Source organism: Nycticebus coucang, chromosome 15, assembly GCF_027406575.1.
Source record: "Nycticebus coucang isolate mNycCou1 chromosome 15, mNycCou1.pri, whole genome shotgun sequence".
NCBI lineage: Eukaryota > Metazoa > Chordata > Mammalia > Primates > Lorisidae > Nycticebus > Nycticebus coucang.
In genome coordinates, this window is record NC_069794.1 from 89,150,050 (window position 1) to 89,167,897 (window position 17,848).

Sequence of the window (17,848 nt, forward strand, 5' to 3'; positions counted from 1 at the left end):
ACTGTATTTCCTTGACTATAATATAGCAAGTCAAATCATTGATATATTTATAGCTTTTTGAACAAATGTAATATATGTAAATGTATAATTTAAAGTGAGGTCTATTTAGTATACAATTAAAAATCTCTGTGCCTTGGAAATGTGAAGCTACAGTGAGCAGCTGCTGCATGCTATGTTCAGTTCTAGATAATTCTTGATTGCTCTGAAACCTTTTAGTTGCAGCTGTGTGTGTTAGCTGGACAGTGAATAGTATCACTCAATGAATCGTAATTTGGGTAAAAAATATTTCTAGAAATTTCCTTATTGATAAAGGTACATTAGTATATTTTATAGAGTCCATAAATCTCTGTGTCCATACAAGTTTATCTTGAAAGTCATTCAAAAGGAATCATTCTATACATTGAAGTGTAAAGTACTCTACAAACTTACTTAGCAGGGTTTTATTACGTTCTGTATTTTAAAATAATTAATATTTTAGACCATGAAATCATTTATAATGAAACACATGCAAATTTTCTGAGTAGTCTTTATACTTCATAATCTTTTCACCCAAATGATCAGTTCCCAAAGCCTCCTATAAATACTCACTATTAAAACCACATTCATAAAATTCTGAAAAAGATTTGTTGTAATAACATTTTTTTGACACATGTATGCCATTGGACATTTAGGTCATTGTTAAGTTTTTATCTCATTCTGATTTACTTACTGTACGATACACAAAGACTCTGAGCTGTTTGCCTCCAATGGTCTCAAGTTTTTGTCCATTGTAAAGTTCACCAAGGCCAACTTTTACTTTCAATATGTGATTCTGCAGAATTAATTTCAGAAGGCGCTGATCCATACTCAGAGTATCATCTACAAATAATTTCATTAAGAAAGAGCATTATTTTAAGAAGAAAATATTAAAGTTTCTCCTGACAAGAGAAACCATGAAAATGGAAAATACCTAATACTATTGATATTTATGGATCTTACATTCATATAATAAATGAATTGACCTAAGTGCTCTAAACCAGCAATTCAATTCACCAAGTAGAAACTCTGTGACCTGTTGCATCAAATGACTACAGCATAGTTTCAAGCAGTTCAAGTACTAGGTTTTATGGTGATCAAAAGCTAAATTCTAATGATGGCCAGCGTTTTATGTGACAGTTAGATGTCCATTAGTCACATGAAAGACTACTGATGAATCATTTGTAAATTCATCTTTAGTCCTGGAAAGGTAATCAAACACACAACCTCTTAAAGTTGGGCATGATTAAATGCTCTTAAATATGAGCATGATTATTACAAAGAAGAAAACCAGCATTTCTAGGAATTTGAATATTTTCTGATTAATAATTTCCTATATCACAATTTAGTATTGAGAAAATCTTAAAGCAGTATGCTACTTATTTTTAGACTGCTAAATTAAACTTTGTCTAATGATTTAAGTATGTCTTTTTGAGATCATTTTTCGGAAAATGGTGATTGATTACTTTAATCTAAACACTGTATGTGAATAGAACCTAGTGGGTGAAAGAAATTCTTGGATAATATTTTACATCAGGGTATGGCATTGTATAGTAGCCTCTTACTTATTTATAACTTGACATTTTTATTGTTTAAATTTTGAGATTCAAAATATACCTATTTATTTCTAAATATTATTATGTTGGTGTCAAACAGATTTGTTTTTCTTATGATCTACTAATGCAAACTTAGGTGTGCTAGAAATAGCATTAGTTTCAGAGAATAACTGAATTATTCCTTATTACAAAATTATCCTCCCAAGGTATTATTCACAACAATGAAATGTTCTGAAATGAAGACTATTTTAGCAGAGACAACACAGTGCTAACACATTATATGTGTAGCCACGGCAGAAACTAATCAACATCTTGCAAAACAGTTATTATTTCTCACTGCAAACAACCGTGGTAAAGAAAAAAACATGTTTGTAAGGAGAGAACAGAACAACACCATCCAGTACGTACCAGAAAATGCATTATTCACAGGTGCCAGAAGAGTGTATTCTCCATCTGGCCTCAGAGCAGATGCCAAGCCTAATTGGGCCACAAGGTCTGTGAAAGTGGTTTGCTGATTTCCAGCCAGCTCAATGACTTGTTTGGCTGCAAAATAAACCATCACCATTCACACCACTGCTCTTAACTTCATACCAAAATTAGTAAATCAATTCTTGGCTATTTTTTTAGAAACCCTGAAAAGTCAAAGTTCTACCCATGGAGTGCCCATGGCGGTGCAGGCTGCCTGTTAGCTCAGTGTTCGTGGAGTTTGTGATTCACCTACTTTTCATTATATTGCATATGCATTTTTCATAAGACACTGTAATTGGTAAATAATAGTACATAACAAATACAAACTGCTACTTACCAGAATCAGGAATTAGGACCTGATCAATCAAATGGATCACGCCATTATTTGTCACAATATCTTTTTTGTTCACCATTTTTATTCCATTTACTGTTATGCTGTCACCATCACATCCTATTTCAATTGTGTTTCCTTCGAGGGTCTCAAAGACTGCTCCCCCCATGATAGCCTCAGAACACTGGAGAGTATTTAAGATGTGATATTTCATGAGAGCTGGAGGACAAAATGAAGAAAGAAAGCTTTCAGATAATAGAAAATAACACTTGACGCTTAAAAGATGTGTTTTACTGTGAACGTATTCCTAAGAAATATAATGCAGATATAAACCTAAGGACTGACTGAAGGTTTTACAATCCTAACTGTTCATGTCTAGAAAAGCTTTTCTTTTCCCCCATTAACTACACCATAGAAACTGCTCATCCTGGTAGTAAATAAGAGAAGATCCATTTCAGGAAATAATTTGTGCAGTACTAGAAAATGTCAGAGATTAAGTTCCAGCTATCATAAGAATGTAGGTGGCGGGTTCAAACCCAGCCCTGGTCAGAAAACTGCAAAAAAAAAAAAAAAAATTGGCCTTTGCAGAAGGCCTATAAAGTTATTTTTTAGTGACACTTGTTCCAAAACACCCAAGCAGTATCTTGTGTTACCTGCTCACAGCAGAATATCTGTACATACTTGTAATGAGGTTGAAAGAGGGTGTAAGTTGGACAAATAATTTTCTAAAGAGAACATTTAGAAAGTAGTCAAAATAAAGATGATTTCTCAAAATACATCTGGAAGAAACTATGCTTCAACCAAATTATATCTATCATATATCCTAAAAATATCTCTTCTTAATTTGGTTAAGAGTATCTGGGGTTAGGCCGAGTACATGGAACATGCCAGCATTTCTATCTGACAATAGAAAAGGAGCTAGGAAAGCAGCCACATTGTCTGTGAATCAGTAACTAGTGGCCCAAGAGAACCATACAATTGTCTTGACTCGATTATATCTTTTGGCATAGAATCAAAAGCATTGCATAATTCGTATACGATATTAAAATTTGGTGATCTAATATTTCTTTTCAACACTTGCTATTCCTTCTAATTATCTGCTACTTATTACATGAATTATTATTCTTAGTAAGAATGAGGATGTTCTTATTATTTAAGAATTATACTCTGCCTTTTCAAAGATTCTTAAAAAAAGACTTTCAAAAAGCACCCCAGAATATGGTTTTTTTTTCACTTTTGCATAATAAAGCTTATGTTATTGCCAAGAACTAGTCTCTTTTTCATTTCTTTTTCTTCTCAGAATGCTGGGAAACTTATTAGGGAAAAAAACTATACTACCTTCAGAAGCCACTTTGTCTCCCATGATCCTTTCTAGAACACCTCGTGGGAGTTTCTCAAAAGCCTCATTGGTAGGAGCAAAGAGTGTGAAGTGACCATCTCGTCCAAGGGTTTCCAATATGTCCGATGTGATGGCAGCTGCCTGAAACACAAATGTGCTTTACAGAGGCTTGTGCATGGCAAATCCAAAAGAAAATTACAACATTCTAAGCCTAGGCTGACGTGAGGGAGTTGATTCCTTCACCATAGATGTTTGTTCTTATTAGATCTTTAAAACATTACTCTTGTGCATAATCGACAATGTCTTTTCTAACTTTCCTCAAATTATGTTTTCAAGAATGGGAATTCTGCCCATGTTTGTGTGACTGTAGCAATATTCAATAGTGCATATCTATATATAACTGTTGTGAACACATTCTAAAATGCACTGAATACGTGATACTCACATGACTGATCATTCTTTACCTACCATGTCCACAAAAATATTACTATTTCATATGAGCAGATAAATTCTCTTATATAAATGAAAATGGTTTAATTTCAAGCAATAAGTTTATTACATTTCGGCCATATGTGATTAATAGCATTTTTATTGACAGGAGAAGAGGAAGGATTTCAATGATCCAAGACAATCTGCTGCTCTTCGACTTACTCTGAAAGATGAAAGATCATCTTCTGCTTCAATGAAGTCTTGAATTGAGGTGCCAATTTGTGTAAGGACACGGTCAATGACATGCACAACGCCATTTGTTGCAATCTGATTCCCATGAATGATTCGAGCACAATTAACAGTGACAACCTACAATTATTTGAAAAAATCAAAGTGCTGAAATCAGAGCATCCATTAACCACTGACACTGAAAGCCCATCCCAGTTTCACATTCTTATCAGTAAGTGTAACATAAAGGAACCTACATTCTAAATGAAATTCTGTGGATGCTGACTTACATACTGCTACATCTTAAAAAGAAACGAAAAGAAAATAGAACCAGTTCAGAACCCAAGTCAAATCGCATTTAACATTTCTGGAAACATAAGGTGAATGTGTTCTTTTCATTCAGATTATTACTTTTATTCTTCTTTTTCTTTTATGCAGAGGTCAAACTATTTTTGATATAGACCAATGAATTATATACAGAAGTTTAATTAATTCTAAAGTAAGTGTGACAGAGATAAACCCATTTATTGCATAAATACAGTCGGTTCTATTACAACTGTATTAGAACTGAATTACAACTGTAATAGAACCGACTGTATTTCCTAAATGTTCCTAAATGTAATTCCTAAATGTTTCTTCATCAATGACCTATTTTGTCCTTAGAGAATCTGAATATTGAAAGAGTCCTATGACCCTACTGGCAGTTTTACACAAATATTTAATACAAACATAAAAGAAACTCCATTACTACAGTATACAGAATGTGAATGAAAGAACTCTCATTCTCTGATTATTTTTTTGCCTATCTATAAAAAATTGTTTTAAAAACACCAACTATTAAACTTTCCTTTTTAAGAATACCTAAGTCAACTTTAAATGAACTATTAATGTAATTTGTCCTTCATAATCATTTTTCAGTGAAAATTAGTAACTGTATTGAAAATTTACATGACCTAGATTTGGGGGAAAATCATAATATAGCACTTTTCACTAACATTTTATTATCGTTATGAACATTATATAAAATGAACTGGCAAAATTAAAGGAAAGAATTCTCTGAAATTTACTTTCAATTAGTGAAACTTACCCCATTAGGGTAATGGTTAATGAAAAGTCCCAAATTGTTATACATAGAAGGAATAATCATGCCATTTTTTAAGTCCTTGGTCAACATTCTCTTATTAACCATGTGGCTGTGTAAAGCATTCAATAATTCAACATTTACATTGCTCTCCAAACCTCTACGGATATCCTAGAAAAAATTGAAATGATAGAAGTTTAAGTTATTGTGAGTCATTATTAAAAATCTTATGATCACACTATTCTTACTCTTTATTTTCTTATTGCATAATCAGACGATCATACAAAATTGAAATAAATAACTTAACATCATATTATTACAATTGGTTAAGGAACTTTCTAAGTTAAATTACTTAGTGAAGCATCCTGACTTTGATAAAGTGCTTGGACAGAACAATTTTTTAAAATTAATATGTTGAGGAAGGGGCAATCTTGATATAAGTGATAAGTGATTAGATGATAAGACTTGGAGGGTATGAAATCATCAGATATTTTAAGTGGCAAACAAAACAAAAATTACATTGTATTTGTATATAACACAAGTTTTAGCAAGGGTTTTACATTTATCCCATATAAAATTCAAGAATTCGACAATCCTGTACCCTTTTATCTGTCCAATACATATATTATATAATTCTATACTCCACGCTACAGGAAATACAATGATAGGTAAAGCATAGTTTCACCATTGAGATACTTATCATATAGTAGCAGGTAAAAGGACACATAATAAGACACAGGACAGAGAAAAAAAAATGCTTTTAGGGATCAAATGAGGAGATCCCCAGCTATTTGGAAAGTAGTTTGAAAATAGATCTTGAAGACTAAATAAGATTTAAATGAGTAGGGATGGTGAGGTGGTCATTCTAAGTTAAGTTTCTGACACAGGATGAATATTGAGAGAGTAAAAGTTGTTCAGTGTGGTTAATATATACTATGTTTCTCACATAATATTAAGAAGTTTAAAAAGGTATGTTGGACAATAGTGTAGAGAACTTTAAAAAGTAAAATGAAGCTGGCAATGAGGAATCACTGAAGATATGGTGTTGGAATTTAATCATCAGAACCAGGCTTCAGGAAAGTGAATTGAATGGTGATGCACAGCAGAAAGGAAAGTATTAGTTAGAAGGACTACTTTAGATGAAACATGATATGTGGATGACCAATAGCAATTTGTAAGAATTGAAGAGGGGAAGTAAGGAGAGCTCACAATTTTCAAGTCTGAACTTTGAGACTGGTACTGCCAATTGTGGAAAAGGTCACAGAAAAGCGATTATTTTTGGACAGAAAGAAAATGACATACAGTTTAGATAACTAGTCAATCAACACTTTTGTGCACATAGAGAAGTAAAACTCAGTAGAAATCAAGTAGGTGGCACGGGTAGGTGGGGTGGGGAGGAGGTTGGGTAAATTCACACCTAATGGGTGCAGTGCACATTTTCTGGGTCAGAGGCACACTTATAACATTAACTAAAAATGTATAAACCAAATTATGTAATCAAAATGTATGTACCCTTGTAATATTCTAAAATTTTAAAAATAAACAAAAGGTGCAGATGGTCTACCCAAGGAGAAGGATGAAGACAGGCATTCCAAGGAGAGTTCCAAGGAGAAGCAAGCACAAGAAGCACAGATTTCCTAGCTATTCACTCTAAACGGACAGGAGAAAGCATCGGAAGTGGATTTAAATATCAGAGTTGAGTTCCTAGAAGAGATTTTTATAAGTTTCATCTTAAGGCAAGGAAGAAGAGTAGTAGTCACCAAAGAAATCAGGAAGGTGATTAGAGAGGTGAAAAACAGCCCCATCAGAAGAGAAATCTCCGGAATGCGAGCAACTAACTGCACAGCTAGTGTAACAAGAGAATGTCTGTAGACTATGCCTACATTTTAAGTGTGTTTGACTCTAGTAATAATCATCAATTCAACTTCATACTAAGGAGACGGTATAGGACATATTTCTATACCAGTTTTACATATTTGGCCATTGAGTCATAATTTAGAGAGTGTTGTAAACTAGACTGCACAAAAGTCTGAAAATCGAATGTATTGTTTACAACATTTCATTTAACTATCCACACATATTTACAAATCTGACAATTTCTGGATAGACACGTATGTTTACATATAATTAAATGTACACAATAAAATATAGCTGTGCACATATAATATAGCTTATGATAGAGTTTAAATCTACTAGGCTTCTTAACTTTCTTAACTTTGTATTCGATATGTCATCTGAAACTAGATATATTTCCTCATAAATAAAAAGGAAAGAAAATAGAATAACAATAAATGCTCTTTTTAGTCCATTCTTAGTTTGCTCTTTTTTAAAATTGGTCTGTAAGTCTGCTGGGAGTTACCTTATTTATCAATGTATTGAAACGTTTTACCTCCATCAGTAACTCATCCTTTTCATATATGTACAACAGAAAGACATAAAATTTCTATTAATGTCCAAAATAATAAATCAATTAAAATGAAATAATAATAATAGCAATAATAAATATATTGATCAAAAAAATGAATTACAGAATCCAAATTGTCCCATGCGTCATTACTCGGTGCGAAATAAGTGAATGATCCCTTTCCTTCGATCTCTTCCCTCAGTTTTGAGACATCAGAATAGCTCTGTGTTGTGGTGGCTCCCACGATGCCCAAAGTACCATAAACATGGTCAATAGGCAAAACTGAAATAATCAAGAAATGAACAAATACTGAGGATGATATTTTGGTAATATTATTTCATAATCATTTAAACTTTACATTTAATTCCCTCGAAACATTTAGCTAACAATTTTTGTAATAACAGTCTATGAATCATCAACTGTATATGTAAGTTTCTTTTTGAGTGTTAAATAATAAAATGCTATTGAAAACTACTACTTCATATATTCTTTTTGTTGATTAAAAATAAACATTAAATTATCATTCTGGTTTAACATTTTGTCTCTTTAGGTCTCAATTCTGCTATGTCGATAATAATTCAGTTAAATTAAATATTAAATGTTTTTGAAGATATAATTTATGTACATTTGGGTTCCTAAAATAAATATTTAGACCTGATTGTTCGCATTAAAATTTTGAGAATAAAGTAGATCAAACTATCTAACACTTCCATGATATTTCTCCTGAGCATCAGAAGAAAGATTCACATATGAATGTCAACAGATAGGATTTATCCAGCAATGTGCAGCCAATTTATTTTTTCTGACTGTATATGATTTTAAAATTAGTGTAATTTGGATAATAGCATAGGAGAAATGGCTACTGCATTTGTGAATATTCCAAGATAAGTGACATAATATAATAGAATATATAAATTAAATTATTAAGACTTTAAAAGGCCCCAAAAGATGGAGGAATTGAGTTGAAATAAACAAGGATAAATTTACCAATGGTCCATATAATTCCTATGTCTAAGTTGAAAAGACAAATCATAGGGAGACCTAACTTAATAGTGTTCAGTAAAGTAATCTATAATGAACTTTAATTGATTACCGATTCAGTATGAGCTAATGATATGACAAGGTTACCAATGACAAGGTCTCCCCGAATGAGGTACTTGTCTTGATATTCTCTCAGCTGCTCAGACCCATATGCATTATAGATATCAGTCTGGGATTATAATCAGAAAAATGCTACAGCAGTGGGGACTTTCTATGGGTTGGCTCCAGTGTCTATGAAGTGGGAGGGGTCCAGAGTCTATGTCACATAAAAGAACTGGAGATGATCTGCCCAGAGAAGAGAAGGATCCTTTTGGGGATGAGGGGGTAGCTGGAACTTGGGCATACTGATTGGCATTTAATATCCGAATGGCTGTCATCTCAAAGAGGAACTAGATGAACTATTTTTTTTTCTCTTGGCAGAAAAAGTTGGCAGATTTATAGCAAACCAAATTTCAATAAAAGGAACATTATAAAATCCGAGCTGTTTAACTGGAGGAAATGATCCCTTGCCAGGTAGTAAGTTTCTTATTCTTAGACGAGTTCAAAGAAAGGAATTTTGAGAGAGGACTTTTGTTCTCATAGGAAAGCTGAATTAATTTAAATTTATAACTAAGCTTCTGTTTGTTATATTGCTCATAATCCAGTGCCTGAGAAGTGTTTTCTAATATTTTACCACCATGATCAATTCATGATTAACACAAAGATATCAGGGATGTATCTTGGATTTATCATGATGCTAAATACACACACACAGAGCTTCTCTATAGCAACCTCAACTTTTATCTTGCAAATGAAGAAGCTGAAAACAATTTCTTCATTTAATTCAGGAAACTAAGATTTTTACCTGCTGGGCAGCCTTTCATTCCTTCCATTCTCATATAACCAGGGCAACATTCATACAACACAGTCCTGTACATTGGAAGAAAAATATTATTAAAATGAAGACTATATACAATGGATTTTAACATGAACTTGGCAAACATATCACTTATCACCAAAATTTATTCAGAGTTGAGAAATCATGGGCTTGTTTCCTGGCACTAAGTATTTATATTAATTTGATTTCTCTCTATAGCCTCATGGTACTATGGAAAAATTCTAGGATATTGATCCAAAAGAATGAAATTTGGGTTCCTATTCTACTATTTAACAGACATGTGAACCTTAAACAAGACATTTAATAAATCCGAGTCTAAGTTTCCCCAAGTATTTAATATGGATGTAGTAACTGTAATACCTACTCAAAGGGTAATCATGAATATCAAATAAAATAAGGCTTTTGAAATCATTTTGTAAACTACAAATTGCTAGAAATGGTCATTAATATAAAGTTATTAGAAACATCAGAAATATAATAACTCATTCTAATCAATAAAATGCTATCTCATTGCTATTTTTGGTTTGAATTTTCAGTAGACTTATTAATGTGATCATATTAAACATAAACTTTAAAATCTATTTCCATTTTTGTCAAGTTTGAACAAACAAATTAAATAACTTTGTTTCAAGTTATTAGAGTACCAAATTAAAGAAAACGCCATACTGTTCAGTTAAAGTGTGCAGTGTTCTACGGTTCATGAGCAAATCAACAGACCAGAGAAGTCAAGCAAAGTATACACAGAATAAATTTAATTTCCAGTATGTTGAGGGAAAGTTATAATTTATATTTATCTATGTAATAGCTTCTATTTTTTACTTTATTAATGATATAACCTTGATTTTCATTTTATCAAATTCCATTGAACATTTTCTGGACTTCTTCAGGATCTAACATAGGTAGCATTTCTTAATTAAAATTTTATGTAATGATTTATGTTGCTTTCAATAGAAATATGAGCATAAATGTTATCAAACAATAGTTGGAAATAGGGATGCTATTATAAGCAAAAAGTAAATATATACCATTGTATAATTTTTAATTGATAAATTCCATGTCATACAGATTATGATAGTAACTCAAAGAATGGTTATTTTGTGATGTTTCTGAACAAAAATTAGACAATTTAAGTGCTATTTCTTTTCTGCTTTTTTACCTAGTTGTGATAACTGTAGTCAAGAAGCAAGAATGAATGAAAGAATTTAGACATAGTTGGGGGAAAAATTGCCAACTATAATAATGAAAACCTTTTCTTAGTTTGATAAAAACAATAATAAGAGCAAATTTCCAACAAGCAAAAATTTTAATGTTATGAGATGATTTTATACAGTTAAATAAAAGTAAATAAATGTTTTCAAATTTAATAAAGGTCTATTAATTATATATGATTTGAGGTCCTACTTATAACGTTGAATTTCTATTTCTCTATTTTTAATGAAAAATTTTTAGCAAGACCCCCCGGGCAATTGAAGCAGCTTCAAAAATACACTACTGGGACCTGATCAAACTAAAAAGCTTCTGCATAGCCAAGAACACGGTAAGTAAATCAAGCAGACAGCCCTCAGAATGGGAGAAGATATTTGCAGGTTATGTCTCCGACAAAGGTTTAATAACCAAAATCCACAGAGAACTCAAACGTATAAGCAAGAAAAGAACAAGTGATCCCATCACAGGCTAGGCAAGGGACTTGAAGAGAAACTTCTCTGAAGAAGATAGGCTCATGGCCTACAGACATATGAATAAATGCTCATCATCTTTAATCATCAGAGAAATGCAAATCAAAACTACCTTGAGATACCATCTAACTCCAGTAAAATTAGCCCATATCATAAAATCCCAAGACCAGAGATGTTGGCGTGGATGTGGAGAAAAGAGAACACTTCTACACTGCTGGTGGGAATGCAAATTAATATATTCCTTTTGGAAAGATATTTGGAGAACACTTAGAGAGCTAAAAATAGATCTGCCATTCAATCCTATAACTCCCCTACTAGTTATATACCCAGAAGACCAAAAATCACATCATAACAAAGATATTTGTACCAGAATGTTTATTGCAGCCCAATTTACAATTGCTAAGTCATGGAAAAAGCCCAAGTGCCCATCTATCCACGAATGGATTAATAAATTATGGTATATGTACACCATGGAAAATTATGCAGCCTTAAAGAAAGATGGAGACTTTACCTCTTTCATGTTTACATGGATGGAGCTGGAACATATTCTTCTTAGTAAAGTATCTCAGGAATAGAAGAAAAAGTACCCAATGTACTCGCCCCTACTATGAAACTAATTTAGGACCTTCACATGAAAGCTATAACCCAGTTGCAACCTGAGAATAGGGGGAAGGGGGAAAGGGTGGGGAGGGAGGGGAGAGGTGGGTAGAGGGATGGTGATTGGTGGGATTACACCTGCGGTGCATCTTACAAGGGTATATGTGAAACTTAGTAAATGTGGAATGTAAATGTCTTAGCAAAATAACTAAGAAAATGCCAGGAAAACTATGTTAACTAGTGTGATGAAAATGTGTCAAACGGTCTATAAACTAAGTGTATGGTGCCCCATGATCATATTAATGTACACAGCTATGATTTAATAATAATAAAAAAAAAGAATGGAAGAAAAAGTATACAATGTACTCAGCCCTACTATGAAACTAATTTATAGCTTTGCTATAACCCAGTTATAACCTAAGAATATGGGGAAGGGGCAGAGGGAGGGGAGGGAGGGCAGAGGATGGGCAGAGGGAGGGTGATTGGTGGGATTACACCTGCGGTGCATCTTACAAGGGTACATGTGAAACTTAGTAAATGTAGAATATAATTGTCTCAACACAATAACTAAGAAAATGCCAGGAAGGTATGTTAATCAGTGTGATGAAAATGTGTCAAACTGTTTATAAAACCAGTGTGTGGTGCCCCATGATCGCATTAATGTACACAGCTATGATTTAATATTAATAAAAATAAATAAATAAATAAATTTTCCAAAAAAAAAATAAGAAAAATTTCTAGCATGGAATATTGGCTTAAGAGTAATAGATTAAAAAATAGACAAAACTAATTGGGAAATGTCAATTCCAAGTTATTCTCTAATTTTAATATAATTTTAAGAATAGTTGGTATGAGAAACATATACAAACTTTATAGGACCTCATACAAAACCTAATAGGGCCCCTAAAACAATTTTATTTACATTCATCCCCATATAAATAATTATGAATATTTAGATACGAAGAGGTGAATAAAAGAAAATTGTTAATAAAACAAAAATTCTCTAACACATACTAATAAGCCCATACTTGAGTCTTCATGTAGAGATGTACCAGGTAAGATAAAATACCAGAACAGCTGAGTGTAATTTCAGCTGATGACTGAATAGTATGGTTATCTGAGTAAATATTTTGAAAACTAAAGAAAAAGTACTTTTTTCCGGAGAAATTTATGCTGCAGAAAAACTCAGTGTTCTCTTATGATCAGCAGGACAGAATAAGAACAAAGAAACATTATTTGTATGTATAGTGCTACACATGGGAAATTCATCTTTCTCTTCTGAATAGGCTCTAAAATTTCATAGGGTGCCAACTAAAGCCACTGACATTCTCTAAAGGGAGTCTGCAGAGTACTTGTGTTGCATTGTGGGCAATGTCTTCAATCTAGGAAAGTTCACGTGTCTAATTAGGCCTGCCCAAATTACTTCTCCCAAATCCCAAAGCAACTGGTAAACCAGAAAGCAAACATTTCTGTCAACTGACAGATGAAGTCCCAAAGATATCTTTAGAAATTTTAGCAGAAGCAAGCAGGCGGCAAACCAGGCATTCTTCCTGCCAATGTTATCGATTTCTTTGGTTATTTGAAACCAGCAGGTCAGGATGCAGATGTAAATGGGTTGTGGAAATGAAGCTATTTGGGGAAGATAAGCTAATGTGATTGAACATTGGAGACACTGTTACATTTCTGATAAAAAGCTAGGCTTCAAAGTAGGATTTTTTTTTTTCAATGAAAAGCAAGAAATAATCTTGGCATATGGTCTGTGTAAGTCTTGGCATCTCGAATACATTTAGACAGTTAAAGAAAGATGAGAGCACACTTTTCTAACTTCCAGGAAGGATATAATACAGATTTCCATAAATATTTCAGTGAGCGAGTTCTTCCTTATCTAGTTAGTGTCCGTATCAAATATGCCACATGGTATCCAGGAACATACAGAACAAAGACATGAGAACTGATTCTGAGTTCCCAACTGAGGCCTGGCTTGCAGCATGGCAGAAACCACTACAGCCATTGACTTGCATCATAATTGCATGAATGACTCATAAGTCTAATAGACATTTGCAAATTAACAGGAATAACATTCAGGTAAAAAAATAACATTAAGTTAAAACTCTATTAAGCAAATGAACAGGGAATGGCCAGGGTGGTGTAGATCTGGTTACCATGGGGAGATACAGCCCAGCTAAGGTTGTATGCCTTAAATACATGGCTCTTACTTTGAAATAAAGGTAAGGCTATACATTTCAAATGGGAATGTGCTCACAACTCCTCTTCCCACCTACTTATATGTATTTGTTTAAAATAATTTAAGGACAACTAATATTGTGAGTGTTAGTTATACAGTAATTTCACATTCATCAATTCATTTTGTCTTGTCAGAAAACCTCTAATAAAGGTATTAAATCCATGTTTCACAGATGAAGTCTCCAAGAAGTGAAATGATTTTATATTTAGTAGTTACACCAATATTGTTTGCTTAGATATACATTGGTAACCAATCCCTTTACCCTACTTAGGGTAACTGAATTGTAAAGATGATGTACGAAACAGGTTCTTTAGATCTTTTGGTTCTCAGGGCACCCATCACTAGGAGTGAAGGACAAATTAACTGGGAGACAGGAGTAGCTATTTCCACTGTTTTCTTGACTACAGATGGCATCTAAAATCTTTCTGATCCATGACTTAGCTACTTCTTTGTAAAAATAAAGAATTTGGACCACATGAGTGGTTCTCAGCCTTTGTTATTTTGTTTGTTTGTATGTTTTTTGTTGGTGGTGGTGTTTGGGGAATTTTTTTGAGACAGGGTCTCACTTTATAGCAATCTCAAACTCTTGGGCTCAATTGATCCTATTGACTCAGCCTCCCATTTAGCTGGAACTACAGGCACCTACCACAAAAGCAGGCTAGTTTCTCTATTTTTAGTAGATACGGGGTCTTACTTTTTTGCAGGCTGGTCCCAAATTCCTGAGCTTAGGTGATCTTCCCGCCTCAGTTTCCCAGAGTATTAGGATTACAGGCTGCCACACCCAGCCAGTTCTTAACCTTTGTATGTACAGAATTTTTGTCTTTTTCTGTCAATACATATTGGTAGAATAAACAGCAAAGCATGTCTATTAATGAATAAATAATGTGTTTTTAAGCTTAAGCTAATAACTTAAATAATAATCAACCTCACAGCTATTGAAATATTAAATATTATGGTGGGTTTTCATTATCACCTCTGTGATCCTCTAGTGATTTAGTAGCTTGAGCTGGGAATCACTGAATTAAGTGAAGAAATGAAACTCAAGTTTTTTCCAATTTTTACCTTTGATGAAAACCTTTAGGTAAACTAGAGTACTTTAGGTCATAGCCAAGTAACTGGAAGCAAAATTTAATTTGCCATCAGAAACCTTGATATTTCAAATCAGTTTTATTTTTGGCCCACTTTGCTTTAGCAAAATGAAGAAACTGAGGCACAGAAGTTAGCTGTCTTGCCAAAAAGGGGCAAACCAAGACCAGAAATGACATCATTGGTCGCTCACACAGGTGGATTCTAAACCAAATCACATGCCCATACAATCTACTTTTCTCTGGCCTCCACATGGATTTAGGCACAAATCTGACTTCCAGCAGTAACAGTGATGTGAGGAGAATTTCTTCATTTACATATGTGTTACCTCCTTTTCTTTAAATCCCTCCCACAATTTTGGATAGCATTTTCAGAAGAATGGTGTGTACACCCAAGGGAAATGATATACATCATGGTATTGCTTTGGAACTGGTATTTTATGAAAAAAAAAAAAAAAGAGAGAGAGAACTTACGTTTTCTTTCCACAGATGGCACCTTGATACCAGTTTCTACAAGTGCTGAAGTATTTCTTTTTGGTGCCCAAAATCTGTTGAAGAGCGCAGACATTTGGTCTGGAGAATAGAGTGAAGGAATGTTAATGTCCTAATGACAACTAGGTCAACTGATAAAAAAAAGTTAAGACATAGATTTGATATTCAGAGATGGGATTCCAGTCATGCACAAATCTGACTTTTGACCCAATCCTACCAAATTGTTGGAAAAACTTTAAAGTCTATGAGAAAGAGAGAGAATTATATATCCTTGAGAATAAAATACAAATATTTCAAAACGTTAACCTAACAGGAATACACAAATAGCATTAGGTTTAACATAATTTTCTTTCTATGTAGATAATCCACTGATCCTTTAAAAGCAAACATATGCTTACTTGGAGGATTGCCATTGCTATCAGGCTTTCTGGAGCAATGAGAGATCAGAGAGTAAAAGAGGCAAGATTTAGCAACTCCAAAGACACAGTATTCTGTAATTTTCAGGAAAAGAAATCCCAGAAGTAAATGAATGCCAAAATTAACCTTTTAGCAATATAGTTATACAAGGGAAAATTTATCTTTTTGAATAGAAGTAATAGATTACAATATCCTCTGTCAAAATTTTAAGAGTTTTTTTTTTCTCTCTCTCTCTTAAAGAGATAGAAGTCTTATTTTACTCTAAGGCAAAGAAGCTTTTGAACATCATGAAAATCCTCTGAAGCATACAAAGAAATGCCAAGATCCACTTCAAAAAAATTACAAATGTTTGTTTTTTACTAGAGTATGTCTGATAAGTTTTTAAAAGGCTAAATTGTAGTTGCATTTGTTCTGTGAAATATAAATTGTTTATGTAAATTCTATAGAATTTAAAACTAACTTAAATCTTCAAAGAATCCAAAGAACTAGTTATATTACCCAGCATTTAACTTTTATATATAACTTAAAAGAAATTTCCTCTAACATCTTGTGAGATGTTTTAAAGTGGTTTACATAATGATAGCTTCTGACAATAGATTCTTTAATTTTGAAAATCCCATTCTAGATTTTTGGGAGGAAATGAAAACTCAAATAAACGGAATCATAAAAAAAATTCCCTGCTAATTATTTAATTTTTAAGTTCTTGAAAATCAGATTAAAATTATAGAATGTTTCATAAAAAGCAATTATATTTGTTATTTTCACAGTAATTCAGAAAGTTTAAAATGCATATATAAAACACAGAACACCCACATTTTCCTCTTTATTACTCTGTAATAGGTAGGGAGGAAACCCCAAGGTATATATGAAGCACTTCCTGCTTACTTGCACATATAATAAGCTAAGGAAAAAGTGTTTATAAAATCAAACCACTTACTTACCCCTGATCCCGACCCCTGATACGGCTGTGAGCTAAGATCTTGTCATAATGACCATTGGCTTTTGCAGGGTTAACAGCGAACAGCAAGAGTAGAGAAAATATGGGTAAGAAAGGAATCATCATCAGTCTCTCCGTTGCAGTTAGTCCTGGAAGAGAACTGGCAATGGGCTTTGGAGAGCTCAGGGTTTATATACATGTCAGAGTTGTGGGAGGGAACACTGGATCAACCTGAAAATCCAAACTCTCTCCAAGAAACACCAGCAACTTCAGGTTGCCAACTAAAGTCTGTGCTGGTTAGTTATCTTTACAGAAACACATGGAGCTGCTTTTTTTTCTCATCACAAAGAAATTATTCATTTTTTAATCATATGAAGAACTGACTCATTGCATATTTATGTTTCTATTTTATTCTTTTGTACTTCAAAGCGTAGTATGGAAAATGCTTTTGAGCTTTAGGGAATATTCCACAGTCTATCCCTTTCCGAGTCCATGTCTGTGTGCTCAAGATTATTATTTGATCTTATGACACCTTGTCATATTCAGTTCACATCAGGACTGAAAGGTTATTATTTTTCACAAGAATACAAAGGTAGATTTAATCTGATGATCACAAGTGAGCAATAGCTG

The 17,848-nt window shown here is 33.1% G+C and overlaps 1 protein-coding gene across 7 annotated transcripts in view; it reads right to left on the reverse strand.

Annotated features, from left to right (window-relative positions):
• The window catches only part of POSTN (periostin), a 35,645-nt gene extending 18,187 nt beyond the window's left edge, over positions 1–17,458 (reverse strand). For 6 of the 7 annotated variants that reach the window (XM_053563515.1, XM_053563514.1, XM_053563513.1 and 3 more), the window contains exons 1-10: positions 17,223–17,458; positions 15,847–15,945; positions 9,737–9,801; positions 7,976–8,133; positions 5,454–5,618; positions 4,361–4,507; positions 3,709–3,850; positions 2,377–2,589; positions 1,980–2,114; positions 710–858 (exon numbers count right to left, since the gene is read on the reverse strand). In XM_053563515.1, coding sequence (XP_053419490.1) covers positions 710–858; positions 1,980–2,114; positions 2,377–2,589; positions 3,709–3,850; positions 4,361–4,507; positions 5,454–5,618; positions 7,976–8,133; positions 9,737–9,801; positions 15,847–15,945; positions 17,223–17,344 — 1,395 coding nt within the window. In that variant the 5' untranslated portion in view covers positions 17,345–17,458. The remainder of the gene's footprint in view (positions 1–709; positions 859–1,979; positions 2,115–2,376; positions 2,590–3,708; positions 3,851–4,360; positions 4,508–5,453; positions 5,619–7,975; positions 8,134–9,736; positions 9,802–15,846; positions 15,946–17,222) is intronic. The other variant, XM_053563512.1, reaches the window with a different exon arrangement.
• Between the last annotated feature and the right edge of the window lie 390 nt (positions 17,459–17,848).